Source organism: Prenolepis imparis, unplaced genomic scaffold, assembly GCF_030444845.1.
Source record: "Prenolepis imparis isolate NDT839.2.m4 unplaced genomic scaffold, iyPreImpa1.0 SCAF_5, whole genome shotgun sequence".
NCBI classification, from domain to species: domain Eukaryota; kingdom Metazoa; phylum Arthropoda; class Insecta; order Hymenoptera; family Formicidae; genus Prenolepis; species Prenolepis imparis.
In genome coordinates, this window is record NW_028141163.1 from 15,763,064 (window position 1) to 15,780,666 (window position 17,603).

The 17,603-nt window shown below is 28.0% G+C and overlaps 2 protein-coding genes across 2 annotated transcripts in view; one reads left to right on the top strand and one right to left on the bottom strand.

The window, feature by feature from the left end:
* Positions 1-17,511, top strand: part of Noc2 (Nucleolar complex protein 2) — a 39,179-nt gene extending 21,668 nt beyond the window's left edge. The window contains exons 4-15 of the mRNA XM_083039297.1: positions 14,043-14,123; positions 14,356-14,572; positions 14,643-14,875; positions 14,949-15,055; positions 15,135-15,247; positions 15,344-15,498; positions 15,615-15,839; positions 15,930-16,118; positions 16,186-16,305; positions 16,402-16,533; positions 16,623-16,838; positions 16,931-17,511. Coding sequence (XP_082895423.1) covers positions 14,389-14,572; positions 14,643-14,875; positions 14,949-15,055; positions 15,135-15,247; positions 15,344-15,498; positions 15,615-15,839; positions 15,930-16,118; positions 16,186-16,305; positions 16,402-16,533; positions 16,623-16,838; positions 16,931-17,437 — 2,181 coding nt within the window. The 5' untranslated portion in view covers positions 14,043-14,123; positions 14,356-14,388 and the 3' untranslated portion in view covers positions 17,438-17,511. The remainder of the gene's footprint in view (positions 1-14,042; positions 14,124-14,355; positions 14,573-14,642; positions 14,876-14,948; positions 15,056-15,134; positions 15,248-15,343; positions 15,499-15,614; positions 15,840-15,929; positions 16,119-16,185; positions 16,306-16,401; positions 16,534-16,622; positions 16,839-16,930) is intronic.
* On the bottom strand, positions 8,709-11,787 carry LOC145936124 (uncharacterized). Its single transcript, XM_083038020.1, has 3 exons — positions 11,181-11,787; positions 10,255-10,402; positions 8,709-9,089 (listed from the first exon to the last, which is right to left on the bottom strand). Exons 1-3 carry the CDS (start codon positions 11,287-11,289, stop codon positions 8,873-8,875), a joined length of 474 nt encoding a protein of 157 aa, XP_082894146.1. The 5' UTR covers positions 11,290-11,787; the 3' UTR covers positions 8,709-8,872.
* Positions 17,512-17,603: the final 92 nt, after the last annotated feature.

Below are 17,603 nucleotides of genomic sequence, written 5' to 3' on the forward strand. Positions count from 1 at the left end.
CATATAAACAGAATCTAGTGACTTATCTGTTAAACATCTGTTTAATTTTACATAGTATGTTTAATTACAATTTTAGATTTGTTATTTATGTATTTATACTATCCATTTTTATTTGAATTTTTAAGTGTGATTTACAATTAAAAGTCTAGTTTGTTTTAATCAGAAATTTTATTCAAAATTCATAAATTTATATTATATATAAATACATATTATATATACATTGTTATATGTAAATGCATATAAATAATATATAATCGCAAAACTTATTTTGCTTAATGCTTTAGCTTTTGCTTTAGATTTGCAGTAATACTTTAAAATCCCAGACTAATTCAAAAGATTATATAATATATAATATAATATACTAATATCTTATATATATAATACTATAAAATATATAATATAATATATTTTACATATATACAATATATATAATTCTGTACATGATATCTTTATAATTCACGATTATAATTTTTTGCACAATTTTCTACGCGATTCTAATTATAATAATAGATTTTCTTAGTGCAAGTTGAAGTGGATTCTTTTTTTTAGCGAAAATGTAGTGAGAAGAAACTGATTTACCGCAATCTCCCCCCCCCCCCAATCTTAATATTATAGTATTTTCGTGTGTCTAAGTTTCTTGAAAATAGAAATTCTAAATAGAATCTTGAAATTAAGAGTATATGATTTTATCGCTTATTTGTTTTTCTGAAGTTTAAATTGAGAAAAGTATAGAGAGAGTATGCCTCGACGTATACTAATTTAAAAAAATCTATTTTTAAAAAGAAAGTTGCGAGTTATGGAGACATTATGTTTTTGTAGAAAAAGAGAAAAATCGGCAGAGAAGTTCTGCGAATTAAAAATAGATTTTATTATGAAAAATCTGATTTTGACAGGCGTACATGTTTACACGTGCGCGCGACAACATAAACATACAAGATCTATTTAGCAGCAAGTTTATTAGCATCTGAATGTTTGTTGAATAACTTTTTGTTAAATATTGTTATCGATGCGTGCTTATATATCTTCGGCATCTCGTTGATCTTCATTATTCCGGCTTTTCTTCACGAGACTGATGCTTCTTCTATGCTAACTTCTCTTTTCCATGCGACTTCGAAGCATATTGTTGCGCGAGCTGGAGAAATCCTAACAGTATATATAACTAAAGATGTCACAAAAGGCTTTGTGTTAAGTATCCTAACCGATAGGAGAGGGATAAGGTGTATAATTCCAAAGATGATCACACAAGTTTGCAAAAGATAAGATTCAATTCATTTAAAAATCAAAGTACAAAATTCAAGAAGATCTCGAATGAAAAATTCTAACGCAGAATTGTTGCTCGACATTGTTACATCTACATCTTGATCTCGATACAAAAAATCGCGTAGGATTAAAAATCAAAATAAACCGATATATATATTGATCACTTTGAATTTTAATATATAAATGCCTCTACTATTTTTTCTCTCTATTCTCTTTTTTCCTTTTGAATAGAGAAAGCTTAAATACGGATAACCAATGACCATAAATCATCATTTTAAATTATTTTTTATCTTAACCTGAAGTATGTATATATGTATTTAACTTTATGTTGGTATTTGTAATTGTAATGTCTTCTTATCTTTCGAATATTTTTAGCAGTGCAACTAGAGCGACACATAAGCGCATATGAAGTGATAACGTAATGCAAACATGTCGATTGTGCGAACGCTCTAATTATGAATTAATCGCATGTATGAGATAATTATGTACACAAGGCCGATCAAGTTTTTTCCTCGTCTCTTTTTTGCTCGTTTTCTTTTACATATTGTACGCGTGTTTCTTGATAAAATCAACACTTTTTTAAAGTTTGCTCCTTTTGTTTTCATACAACAGAAATCATTTAGACAAAGTATTTATTTCGTACCATACAATTACGTCACGATAATTTTTAAAAATATGCTCCAAGAGCATCTTAATGTAAATGAAACTAAAATATTTATTGACATATAATTGAAGCTTTCAGCATTAAGATATGCAATTCTTTTTTAAAGCTCACAGTCTACTGCAAGTTTTCGATAATTTAGAACATAGATTGCAAGATGTCAAAATTTGATATTATTTAAAATTAAGATTAGAAAGAATTTCGTTCGACTCATATTTTTTGATAACATAAAGTTAAAATATTTCATCTCTATTTCGTATGTCTTCAACTTATGATTTAATCAGAAATATATATAAAAAATTCTGACAATTGGGACTAGATACTGCTGTTTTGTAAGTAAAGATAGAAAAAAAATGGTCGAGGTAAATATTGCAGGACGTACTGAAGAATATGATCTATGACACTATTTTTCTTACAGATGCATCGATGCATCTGTCGGTTGCAATTGCTTTTTTTAAATGTAACTATATTTTTTTTGACATAAATCAATTTTTTTAATTCATTTTTTATTCTATATATAAAAGATGAAGTGAAGTCATCGAAAAGTAAATACTTTACGTGATATTCAACATTTTTATTTCAGCACTTCTGAGTGCTTCTTCTAATGTTCTTCCTTACAATAAGTGTTACGCACTCTACACAATTTCTGACGCGTCATTACGTTTTTCATAACATTTTTAAGCTAATTGTTATTTACATTTGAACAATGCATTTTGATTCATTCTTTTAAGTCATCGTTGACATGAAAGAATGTCGAATATCTCGTAAAGTATTGACTTTTCGATGACCTCACTTAATACTCTTATACACAGAATAATTAAAAAAATCGATTTATGGAAGAAAGTATAGCTGCAGTTTTAAAAAAAGTGCAATTGTAACGAGTAGATGCATCTGCAACAAAAATGGTGTCATAGGAAATTAGTTTTCAGTACGTCATGTAATATTTTTCTCTACCTAATTTTTTTATCTTTACTTACAGCAGTATTTCGTTTGAGTTGTCAAAATCACCCTGTATATCTTAGTCACGTGTTGCTTACATTAGGAAGTATATTACATTAATTGCGATGAATCAGCTTAACTCTAATATGCAAAAGAGAAATATAAGCAATTGAATAGTAAGTGAATTGCGGCAATTACGGCTGACTATGATCAATTGATTTGTTTATTACTGAAGTTCAAAGTTTTATTTTAACTATACGTTGTCTTAGCTATTTAAAGAGATCTCATTTTCTTTTTGCTACACCCTATATTAATCATATATCGGATTTTTCGTGATTAAATCGAATCACGATCTCAACGAACTCTTTCAATATTTTGCGCAATGTGCAAATTCTCTAACATCGATTAATTATAAATTTCAGAGAGTACTTTTCATAAGTCTATATAACGCATTATTTGCACTTTTTTCCGACTTATCAATTTCCGATACTATTTTATACTGTACGATGAGTATAAACATAGTTATTAATCACTCTGTGTTAACATTGAAAAATTCTTTGTCTCACTAAGTTTTATCGGGACGATTTTTTGTTTCTATAATAAGAAACTGAATTGCGATTACGAAATACGATGTATAATTCAAGAATTATATTTATGTTTGCGTACAGATAATAATTTGTCAATATTTAGATGGAACTTCTCCGAAATTTCGAAAGAAATTAGACTTCCATAAACTTCGCGCCGCACGCGTCAACAGATATATAAGTGGAAAAAACTTTACTCCATAAATACATAAATAAAAACTTAGATAATTACTCTTTTTACTTTAGATTGTATTTAATCGGTTGACTTTACATTCTTTTAAATTACGCTACGTAATCTTAAAAGATGGATAAATATCTCTAAGTAAATTATTACAACTTTTTGCTTAAGTCTCATAAATTTATTTGTGATGTTTTATAATATTGATCTTTCGAAGATCTCTTCTCGAGCTCTACGCGCAGAAAAAAAATTTGTTTTAAATTTATGCGACGGACTCGCACAAAAAGCCAAACCTTGAAACCATCGTCACGTCGTGCAATTATGTTATCACATATATATATATATATCAAATGATATTATAATGATGTCTAAATCAAATACGGTTTATTTTTGTCTCTGTGTTATTCTTTAATCATTATTTAGAAAACCAATCGGTATTTTTCCAGTGAACGAATGTCTATTTCAAGTTAAAAATGACATCGAATATTTCTTATATAGATAATAGATATATCGATATCCAAGAGAATATTGAAACATTTTTTGATTGCATAATTACACGTTCATGGTTACACAAAATATTCTTCACTAAGCACAATTATGGGCAATATGGAGTCGGTTTTTCTTTGATAAAAATATCGAAAGAAAAATATCGCAATATTTTCCAATTTTTAATATTAAGTATTATTATAATTAAAGTAAAATATCTAATAATAATCTGTAAGTAAAAATCTATGTAATATTTGTATTATTTTTATTACTTATTTATTTTTCTCTGAAATTTAATCTTTTCAAAAAATTATTCAAAATTTTTATTTTTAATTGCTTACAGCTCAAAAACGACAGATGTCTTAATATTTCTTAATGTTGTGTCCCTCCCTCCTGTTGAAACGCCATTTTTTATACATGGATGCAGAAATTCTTGTTTCTTCTTTTTATTCTTGCTCACAATGTAGTGCTTTTTCATGACGATATTTGAATACGTATTATAGGTCACAATACATATCAGTGGATCGAAAGATTTATTTAATAGAATAGAACTTTTGTGATTCTTTTATGTTTATTCATACATTTTATAATAATAAATATATAGATTTTAAAAATATTTATTAGTATTTTTGAAGATTTTCACACACATAAAATATACTGAAAATCCTATTTGATATTAACTCTGTTACGTTCTTACATTTTATCAAACATAATAAAAAATCATTTAAATCAAACTAAATAAATTATGTCTCAAATATTATTTATAATTGTATTTTTTATTATGGCATTCTATAAAACAATCTATAATATAATCTAATAATGTATATGTGTAGGGGGAGGAGGGCGTAGTATATAATTAATATATAATAATTGAAAAATAAAAACAATTCTTTTCAGCAGAAGGTCTGCTTGATACGGGTAAAGAGTTGAATATGAGTTTAAAATTTAATTTCGATACAATAAGATAACATCTCTAGAAATAAACACTATGAAGTCCGAAATCCGCCTTACCTTGAAAACAAGTGCATTCAGTTGCACGTATCATTTGCACGCACGTGGCTTCTTACGCGTGCAATGACGAATTCTTCAGTGTCTATTTTCGTTCCGGTTAATCCAGACATTATAAATACATATATATCATATCATACTGCTTTTCGCGTGATCATTGTCTGCAAAAAGCAAACAAAATTCTGAAAGAGAATATGCTGCGTGTATTGTCATATTCATTTGACATTCACGACCCCCACATAACAAGTCGACCCAGACCTGTCTGCAATGGTAGCGAACAAATACAGACGATACGTGGGTACGAAATTATGTCATCGTGTCGTCGTTGCGTCGCCGCCGACCCATTTTATCACGAATCTGCACCGAGACCATATTATCTCCTTTCTTATTTATTAAAATATTTTCTCTGACAATATGAGAGACGGCGTGGAAAGCTTAGTTCGTGAAAGAATTACACATTTTATTCGTCACAATATTTGCATGAAAATATGTTTCTCGAATATATAAATTTTATTTTATAATATATATAGGTAATATATAATATATTACTGGGAAGTTTTGTTTTGACCGATTTGAATCTGTGCTTTATTTGAATCGTTCAATTTGAACCGTTGCGGAATAGATATTAACGTGCTCTTTGATATGATGATTTTTTTTTATATTATATATTTTTTGTTTACAATTATATAAAGGTATTATAAATCATTTTATTTAGTATTTAGTATTTCATATATGCTGCATATACTTATACTTTTTTATAAAATTCGAAAAAGAATTCTCTAGAAATCGATTTCGTAGAGATAGTTTGTGCCTCTTGTACAAGAAAAAGGAATGGAAAAAAATTTAATCACAGAAAATGCGAAAATGGAAGTTTGACGAATAAAAAAGGATCTGTTTTGGAAAATCTTTCAATTTCAAGAACAAAGTGAAGAAAGGTAGAAAGCTTGATGAGAAAGAGAAGATGGGAAAGGGAAGAATACTTATTAAGAGAGCAAACAAAAAAAAAAAAAAAAGAGGAAAGCTGGAACTCGCTACGTTCAATTTCAAGGCATCTCAGGGAGATCGTCGTCCTAGAACGAACTCAATCCATGATGAATCCCTGTCCTTGAGGTTCCCACGATTTTTCAGGTAGCGCCTGCATTCCTGCGTTCCCGCGCGTGCATGAAGGGAAGTAGGAGATCAGCAACGCACTTAAAAAAATTCATATCGTTCACAAAGTTCATTATCGAATGAAATACTAACAAGTTTCAAGTCTTTCTGTGTATGTACAAATATTCCACCTATAGTATCGTACATACGCTAAAACAAAATCTTTAAAAGTGTTTGTGACGACAATAAATAATTTACATTCTCAAAAATTCTCATTCAGAATTAAGAATAATAATAATAAGAATTATTTATATATTAATTTGTAATATAGTTAATATCAAAACCTACTCTGATCGCTTGGCTAGATCCTTCGAAAAATCATCGAAATTCAATATATTCAATATATGTAAAGGGATATATTACAATTCGCGATAAATATAATTAATTTAATATCAACCCCCCCCCCCTCTTGGATTATACATATAAAAAAAAATAAATTTTGATGTGTTATATAATGCAGTTGTTAGATTAATCGCAATTGCGATTCATGAGAAAGCATTCCTGCATTATCTTTCTCTCTCCGTCTCTCTCATTTTTTTGCACATGAAGACGAAGAGATATGTTTTATTGTTCATATTATTTGTTTTCTTGGACCACGTCGACGGTGTCTCGCGATTAAAAGCAAGTTAAAGCGATATATAGCTTTTGAGATTATACTATCATTGAAAATGACTAATTATATACGTATTCTAGGAGACGGATCCAGTAAATAGAACGGCGCAATTAAAGAATTTATTAATCTTTGTAATTCACAATTTCGTACTTTGTAATGAACAAAGGTGAATTTCAGTATCTTATATAGTAATCTCTGAATCACTGTCACGTATTTTAGTTTGAAATAGAGGCTTATTGACAGATAAAAGTTCCGATTTAAATACCGATCTGTACGATATTCAATCTTTTGCAAAATCGAACAGTCGAGACAATCAATTATATTGATGAGAAAAGACAAAATTGTCTCTTCTCAAACAAACGCAAGGGCCGGCCCTCTCCATCACGTCTTTATCAGATCACGTTCAGGGTAGATTTTTAAGAAAATCTTCTAACATATATTCTCCATATATAACTTCAAGCCGAGTGACATCAAAAATAACAGTGCCCTGTTACAGACTGTCTGAGACCGCTGACACGTGTATAACTTTAACTTCCTCATCATTGCGTTTTATTGCGTTGTATCGCGTTATTATTCATATAATAATTTTATAAATACGCATTTATATCAATAAATAAAATCGTCCGTTTAACGCCGCTGAAATGCGAGTAATCGAGCTATGTCAGCCGATATCGTTTTTATAATGATCTCATTGATCGCGATTTGACACTGAAATCATTGATAGGATGAGAATATCACATAATGCCGAAGAGAATCCGCTGAAAAAAGTTATTATCTTTTTATTCGTCATCTTTAATTTAAGAAGATTGCGCGCGATGTTATCACGATATTACATGTGTTTATTGTGAAATCGTTTAGTGCAGAATGTATACAAACATACATACAAATGTATTGTATAAGATCTAAAGAGACAATTATTTTTATGTTATATATGTTTTATGTTATAGAAGATTTAGTATAATTAAAAATTTTAAATTTTATTGATAACAGAGGAAAACTTATTTCCGCGTGACATCTAGCATTATATGTACGAATATTCTTATATTCGTACATTAATTAAATAAATCTTACGAATATTCTAAGATCTTTTTTCCCATTCGGCTTATGACAATTGATAATGTCCAGACATAGCAACTATACGAGGGTGGAATGCAATCAAATTTACTTACTTAGTCATCGCAAGTGCGAGAAGTGGGGATGCACGTGTCTGATCATCAAGGGCACGGACCTCGACACGTGTATAACCTTGACGCATTGACCTCCCCGAACCGACCACCCGTTCCATTGAGGGTCAACGGATCCCGGTTAAGCATAGCGATTTATCCTGTCGTGCATTTCTCCTGATCGTTCTATCGGGGAAGACGAATCACTTCCGCCGAGAGTCTCTTGTGACCAACATTATATCTTTGCGGTCCAAGTGCATTAGTGTGTTTTTAGAATGGTGAACGTGATCATCTATATCTGAATAATTGAACGCTTAATTTTTTCGATCCTAAATTTTTAGAAATTTGAACCTAAATAATCCTGTCTAAGAACTAGTAAGAATTTTACCTAATATGCACAATAAAATTATAGATGTTGATCATTTTTGTATATGCTGATATTTGTATAGACATAAAAAGTAATTTATAATATTAATATTACTTTTTTCTCTTGAGTAAAAAATGTTCTACAATAATAATGTTATTATTGAATTATATTAGATAAATCTTTAGAGAAAGATATTCTAAATGTTTTAATCAATTTTACTTTATATCACAATAATTGTAGATATTCTTATTATAATTGCATTATTTTTTATTTTTTAGTTCTCTATTTATTGTGTTAATTTCTAATAATTATTTATTTTTTGTTCATAATTAATTGCTTAATTTTTAGTACAGACAAATCAAGCATAAAATTATATTGCACATTTTATTTGTCATTACAGTCAATTATTTTCTTAATTATAATTTCTGCCACAAGTGATAAATTACAATTAATATATGATGGATTTAGCTTTGTGTGAGAGTTTTCAAGACAGCGCGATAATCATCGCTGCAGCAACAGTTTGCAATTAATCGATGTTCCCTACAACTATTGGCGTGCAAAAATCGGCAATCTGCTAATTTACATTGATAAGGTAGATCGTGAGAATCGGCACAACAGCAGGCATCATGTAATAATTTTTCGCCGCAGTAAGGATAAACCGAACTGTCGCACAGGGGACATCTGTAACGAAAGTATTATTCGTAATGTATACGCGCATTGGCTCAATTATCTTTCTAATTTATACATATTTATTATTGTATCAGAGTTTGATGATAATACTGATATTAATTAAATAACTCGACTTCTTATTTAATTTTTACGTCAGTGATAATGTGAGAGCTGTTTGAAAATTCTACATAGATTAACAAATATTATTCATATATACAGTATATAGTAAATCAATAAATTGAGATTAATATCATAAATTTACAACATTATTGCAACACACTGTATGCGCGTTATCAACAATTTTATTATTGCACTATCAACGTTTATCTAAAATACTGTATACATACAGAGTGAGTCAGTTAAAGTGTTAAACTTATATCTCGAAAATTAAGCTTTATTGAAAGAAATATCAAACAAAAGTTGTTTGGCGTTGAGGGGGTCATCTGATGGTGATCTTTATTTGACTTTGGAAATGTTTCTGCCACTTACAAACAATTATTTAAGCTAAAATTTATGTTTTATAAATTTTTCTTGAATTAAAGTATACTAAACATTTTTTACCAAGTTTTTGTTTTGACAACTTGAAGAAAACATAATCTTTGACCATTATAGCATACATCATTTTAAATAATTGTTAATGATACATAATGGAATTCAGAAGTAGAATACATATTCTATTTTAAACAGAGTACTTTTGAAAGTTTATAACTTATTATTAGTGTTGATTTGCAATTTTTCATCATGCTGAACAATGTTGTCAATCTACATAATGTTGGAATAGTTTTCGTATTTCATTAATAAAGAAAATTGTATAAAATTGTAAAAAGAAAAATTAAAAAGTGATAACGTTAAATATCTACACGGAAAAAACAGTATGGTAGTTTACACATAAATCTGATTGTGCCATTTACTATTTACTATTTAATTTACTATTAAATCTGGTTGGCACAATCAGATTTATGTGTAAACCTACCATACTGTTTTTTCCGTGTAACATTTAATAATATCTAGTATAGTATCAATTGTTGATAAATCAATAGTATAAAAGTATTGCTATTAAAAAATTTATATAAAAATTATAAAATTTTAAAATATAATAAAAATATATATAAAAATTTACTACATACTGTATATAAATGATATTGTTAATCTATGTAGAATTTTCAATTAAACTTACCTTTGCGGTCTGTGTCCAGGTATAAATGGGGAAATAGGATAATTTCCTTGAAATTGTCGTACTTCATTCTTCGGCAAAGGCGTTAATGGCGCATTCATTGTACTTGTTGCATCTAATGCATGATCGGCCGTCAATTTATTGTGTTCATCTAAAAGAGAAAGAGATGCTTGCAAAAAAATTTTTGTTCAAGTAACAATATTTAAAAACATAATCTTTGTTAAATAATAAAATAAAGTGTTTTATAGATATAATGTGATTAACATTAAAGAAACAGTTTTCGATTTATATTATTATTGCAATTAAATAATTATTATTTCCAGAGTTTGTTTCCGATTTTTTTAGATTTTTGCCATAGGTTTATTTTAAATATCTATCAAACATATTTTTTATATATAAAAGTGCTTAAAATATTATATTTTATTATCTTAATATTAAAAGTAGAATTCTTGTTTAAGTTTTACCTTTAATTTAGTATTGTTTTTTTTTTTAAATGGCATATCTTATTATTATATATTATTATATTAAATTATTATATTATAATATAATTTTATTGACACATTTTTTACACATGGCTTTACAATCTAAAATTTTTATTATTATTACTACAAATAGAAACAGTTAAATATTTATTTTATATTTTTGCATGTGTGCGAAAATTGCACATAATATTATGTCTATTATATTTGTATATACAAATCTTATTAATTATTGCATTTTCAAAATTACGCAACAAATATTCAATTATTTTTATTTGTAGTTGAAATTATAAAAATTATTTTGACGTGTAAAGTCAATTCAGCTCCTATATATATAAATGCAATTTAATGAACAGATTTTCTGCAATACACATGGTGTTGTGATATACAAGAGAAAATATTTATCTCAATACATAGCAATATAATTATTGACAATATAAATTGACTTACCTGATACACCGAATACGCAGCAATGTAAAAGAACGCTAGCACCCAGCAGAATTATTAGAAGCGACATATTCCCGTCAAAACCAAATAAGATCGAAACTTCCGCACGCATTTGCTCTTAACACGGCTGAGATTTTTCAGAGAAATGAGATCGTTTACGGTTCTTGCTTCTTCGATTTCTTTCATAAATCTACGCAACTTTTAGCCACGGTTCTTGCCTTGCTTATAGAACGCGGTCGTCGTACCCGTTACTCCTAACTGGTCGGCGATCATCTTTCTCTTCTTATGTATCGGCGAATATGTGAAAAAGAAAGAGAAAAAGACAAAAATGCGGATGCTAATCTAAAATTTATTTAAAGTAGATTTTTCTCAAATAATTTAATTAAATATCGAAATATACAAACGATGAATTTTTGGCTTCTTTAAAATTTTAAATATCGATACTTTGTAGCCGCAGACTCTATACTGCGCAGACTTATATTACGTATATTAAATAAAAAATTTTGTACGCTGGTATAATTATGATATAAAAATAATCTGCAAGCAATGTACGATCGAAATATACAAGCGATAAATTTTTGGCTCCAAAATATTAATAATCGATGCTTTGTACCCGCGGACCCTATACAACGCAGACTAATATTTCTAGTCTATTAAATAAAAATTCTAGTATATTAAATAAAAGAATTTGTACTCTCGTATGTTTACGATTTAAAAATAATATGCAAACAATGTATTATTAAAATATAAAAGTGATGCATTTTTGGTTCTTTTTATATTATTAAGTATCGATACTTTGTAGCTACAAAGTATCGATACTTTAAAAGGATATTTAATATTTTAAAAGGAGCCAAAAATTCATCACTTGTATATTTCAATAATACATTGCTTACAGATTATTTTTGTATCGTAAACATACGAGCCTACAAATTTTTTTATTTAATATACGTAATGTAAGTCTGTGTTGTATAGGGTTCTTGTCTAAAAAGTATCGATATTTAATATTTTAAAATTTTAAAAGGAGCCAAAAATTCATCGCTAGTATATTTTGATAGTAAATTGTTTGCAGATTATTCTTATATCAAACAGATACGAGCCTGCAAATTCTTTTAATTAATATGCGTAATATAAGTTTGTGCTGTATAAAATCCGCGGCAACGAATTATCAATATTTAATATTTAAAAAATTGCCAAAAATTTATCGTTTATATATTTCGATGATATATTATTTGTAGATTATTTATATACCAAACACATACGAGCGTACAAATTTTTTTATTTAATATACGTAATATAAGTTTGCGCTGTATAGGATCCTTGTCTAAAATGTAACGATATTTAATATTTTAAAAGGTGCCAAAAATTGATCTTTGGTATATTTTGATAGTAAATTGTTTGCAGAAGTACGATGAATCTTAAAATTGAATTCAAAGTTTAAATGTTTTTTTTGCGAAAATTAAGGCCTGTGTAAGTTGTAGAACATTTTCTGAGGGCGCGTTTTAAAGGTCTCTTCAAGACCTACAAAATGAGCCCAAAGAAAATGTTCTATGACTTACAAGCCCTTAATTTTTTAATTCAAAGTTTAAACTATTTTTAAATGTTATTTAGCAAATTTTTGTTTTAATATATTTGAGTTATCAGCTGATTTCTGTAAAAAAAAATTATTCGATTTTTAAGTATTATACAACATATTATTTACAACATTATTATTTTAATTTTTATAACATATGTTTATTTTATAATTTAATTAGCAAATTAACACTTTAATAAGCTGATTTTTCAAAAAATATTATTCGAGTTTAAATAAACTTTATATTATCTTTTTAAAAATATTTTATATAATATAGAATTGAAGAATGTGTGTGTGAGGCGCTTGTTGCTCGCCTTAGTCTTGCTCTAGTATTATATAAAATACATATACTGTTATTTATATATATTTAATTATATATATTATTAATTTTATACATATATATATATATATTATTATTAATTTAATATATACATATATATATATATATTATTAATAATAATATATATTTTTAATAATATACGAGGGCGGTCCGATAAGTACTTAGCCTCACCGCCCGATGGTGCCAGTATCACAAGAGAGATTTACTATCGTGTAGTACATTCTCGTAGACGGCTACTGTCAAAATTTCAACCGAATCGGACTCGTAGTTTTGTTTTGACCGCGTGTGGGAGCGAGCGTGTCCACGGATTTTAGAAAAATGGAAAAAGAGCAATATCGGTCGGTGATTCGATTCTTGTTTTTGGAAGGGAAATCGCGCAGCGAAATCAAAGAGCGCTTGGATAAGCGCTCTTTGATTTCGCTGCGCGATTTCCCTTCCAAAAACAAGAATCGAATCACCGACCGATATTGCTCTTTTTCCATTTTTCTAAAATCCGTGGACACGCTCGCTCCCACACGCGGTCAAAACAAAACTACGAGTCCGATTCGGTTGAAATTTTGACAGTAGCCGTCTACGAGAATGTACTACACGATAGTAAATCTCTCTTGTGATACTGGCACCATCGGGCGGTGAGGCTAAGTACTTATCGGACCACCCTCGTATATTATTCATTTATAGTAATTAATTCATAAATGTATATTTATTATATTATTTTAATATATTTATGTGTGTGAAAAAAGAAAAAAAAATTTATTTAGTATATATTATATATATAGTAAAAAATTTATTTAAAAATTAAAACGAAAAAATTTATTGCTATATATATATATATATATATATATCAATATACATTTAATAAATCGCCTTGCAGGCGCAATAAATTAATAAACTTGATAATTAACTTGAACATATATAACTTGTTTGCGCGTGCGCATTTTGTTCTATGCAATTGTAGTGGAGCAGTAGGTAGTCAGTTGTGAGGTTGTGAACCGCGAGAGAGAGCACGTGGGAATCGAGAATATACTCTTGTATATTTGTAAGTATATTTAGTATATTTGATGTATTAATAATTTCGCGGGAAATAAAGATTACAAAATTAAAAAATTTTTATTATATTTATTATATACATATATATAATTAGTTAATATTTAAAAATAAAAAGAAAGAATGTGAAGATTATATGTATCCTAACCTCGCGTTATTCGTATATATTTAATTATATTTTATATTTACAATCCACATAAATAATTTCTCTATATAATTTCTAGATTATTTAAATTAATTATAACAGTTAATAAAAAATGAAGGTGAAGAAAATAAACCAAGAGTCTCTGAAATCATCCAGAGGAAAGAAAGCAATTACTAAGAAAGAGAAACACAAAAGAGATTTAAGCAAAGCAACTATGGAAGAGTTTCTTGAACAAAGTTTTGAAGATACTGATACAGACAGTGATAATGATAATGATGAAAAAAATGAAAATATAGGTATGATTCATAAAATATTTGGACTTCTCTCATATTTTAAATTGTGTGTCCTTATTATGGTCTTATATAGGTGATGATAATTATGAACAAGGAGCTGAGAGTGATAGTAGTGAAAGTAACTTGGATCCTGTAGAACATAAAAAATCATTGCTGAAATTGAAAGATACCGATCCTGAATTTTATAAATATTTGAAAGAGAATGACAAAAATCTTTTGGACTTCCAAATATCAGACGATGAAGATGACGATGACTCTTCAATAAGTGACAATGATAATAGACACATCCCTGATGAAAATCTTGAGGTACATATATTTTTTCTATAGATATAATTTTAATTATCTTTATATTTAGTTAACAATATTGCTGAATTATTAGATTGCTAGCGACGATAGTGATTTCCAACCAGAGAAAGTTGAAGGTGATTCTAAGAAGATCACTATGCAATTACTAAAAACTTGGCAACAAGAAATACAAACAGACAAGTAAATTCTTATTCATTTTTTTTTGTTGAATCAGTAATGAAGTGCATTATTTTATAATTGCATTATTTTTAATTTATAGATCAATAGTTAATATTAAACGTGCTGTAGAAGCGTTTCACGCAGCTTTAAAAAGCGTTGCAGTATCATCTGATACTGATACAAACATACGATATAAAGTAGAAGGAAGTGAGAGTGAGTTTTAACTTTCATTATTATTGAGCTTTCATCATTATTGTTTCTTAAATATATTGTAATTCTAATTGTAATTTTATCAAAAATTATTTTTAGTATTTAATGGTGTGATGCAACTATGTATACTTTACTTGCCTGATGCATTTAAGCGCTTTTTAAAATTGGATCCAAAATCGCAGGAAGCACATAAATCTAAAAGATTTGGAAAAGTACGAGGAATCTTAAAATCGTACTTGTCAGATTTAATTACAGTATGTATTATTAAATTTTTCATTTATCTCGTATACGACATAAATAAATAATAAATGTAATAAATAATAAATATGTTACATATACATATATACATTAAAGCATATTTTTTTCACAGTTATTGCGAAATGTAACATCTTCCAGTATTCTCGAAGTGCTTCTGAAGCATCTTCGTCAAATGTTACTTTACATGCAATCATTCTCATCCTTGACTAAACCATTGTTAAGGATTTTATTGAAGTTTTGGTCAACTGGAGAAGAAACTGTTCGTGTTGTAGCTTTTATAAATATTTTACGTATTGCAACCAGTCACAAAGAATCTACACTTGAGAAGCTGTTAAAGGTGAGTTTAACATATTATAAAGAAGTTACAGAAAAATATGATAAAAAAATATTTACAGTTGCAACTATCATTAATGTTTTTCTCTTTTAGTCTATGTATATAAAATATGTTGAGAATGCAAAATTCGTGTCACCCAATACATTACCAGGAATAAATTTTATGAGACAATCTTTGGTTGAAATATATCTATTTGATCATAATCTTTCATACAGCCATGCCTTTTTGTATATCAGACAGTTAGCGATTCATTTAAGGAATGCCATAACGTTAAAGAAAAAGGTAATCAAAAGGTAATTAAAAGGGATAAAATTTTATTATGAATATCTAAAATTTTATTTAATTCCAGGAAAACTTTCAGGCTGTATATAACTGGCAGTATATTAATTCCTTGCACTTTTGGACAGAATTAATAACAAAATTGAAAGCCAATTCAATATTACGATCTTTATTATATCCATTAGTCCAGGTATTTAAATGAATATTAATATGAATAAGAATAGTATAATTAGTAAAAATAGTATGACAGTTTACGACAAAAATACATTGAATTATTTATTAACAGATTATTCTTGGAACAATAAAAGTCTGTCCAACTGTACAATACTATCCATTGCGATTCCATTGTATAAGTATGTTAATAACAATCTCCCAGGAAACAGGAACGTTTATACCTATCTTGCCGTTTCTTCTTGAGGTATTCATTATTATCAACTTTTAAATAATAGTGATTATAAAAAGTTAAAAAAATTTTATTTTAATTATATTTAATTTTTTTTCTTTTAGATCCTAGATTCTTATGATTTTAATAAAAAGCACAAGGCAGTTTCTATGAAACCTATACCACTTATTTGTGTATTGAGAATGTCAAAATCACAACTGAAAGAGAATGGTTTCAAGGATAGTATTATCGAAACCATTTATCAACTTATCTTGCAATATGCCGCAAGTGAAAGCCATAAATTATATTTCCCTGATATGTATATACCCTGTATAATACAAGTACGTAAAAAAGAATATAATTAAAAAATATAATTTTTATTATAGATATTTGAGAGAATATCAAATTAATATATATATTCTTTGCTTTCTAGTTAAAGGCGTTTCTGAAGAAATGCCACATAGCAGCTTACGGCAAGAAAATAAAACATCTTTTATCTGTGATCGAGGAAAATAGAAAGTACATTGAGAATGAACGTGCTAAACTAACGATTGATTTAAAAAATACAGTGCAAATAACAAATTGGGAAAATAGGATAAAGACGGATGGTACAGCGATAGTTAAATTCTATGCCTCTTGGATTAAGCTTCACGAATCACAACAGCTGAGACTTCTCAACAAGACTGAAGAAGAATTTAATATACCTGTTGTGAGAAAAATGGAAAAACGGAAACTTGATGAGCAAAATGCAGAGGATAGCGAAGAAGAGAGCGAGCTCGAGTTTTGGGTGAAAGGAACCGAAATCGAAACGGAAACGGAAAAGTTACCCAATAAGACGAAAAAGCTTAAAAAGAAGAAAAAGGTAGTCGACAATATTGAGGATGATGATTTGCCGAAAGAAAATACAGATATTGTTCAAGATATTGATGATTGGGATTGAAAGTAAATGTAAGAAGATTACTTCGAATTAACAATTTGTATGTATAAACAAACAATACATATAATATCTATTCATTTATATTCTTCTATTTCTCGCTATTATATCTTACATTTAAAAATAATTATGATCTACATATTTCTCTTTTTTCCAAATTGTATTCTTATTA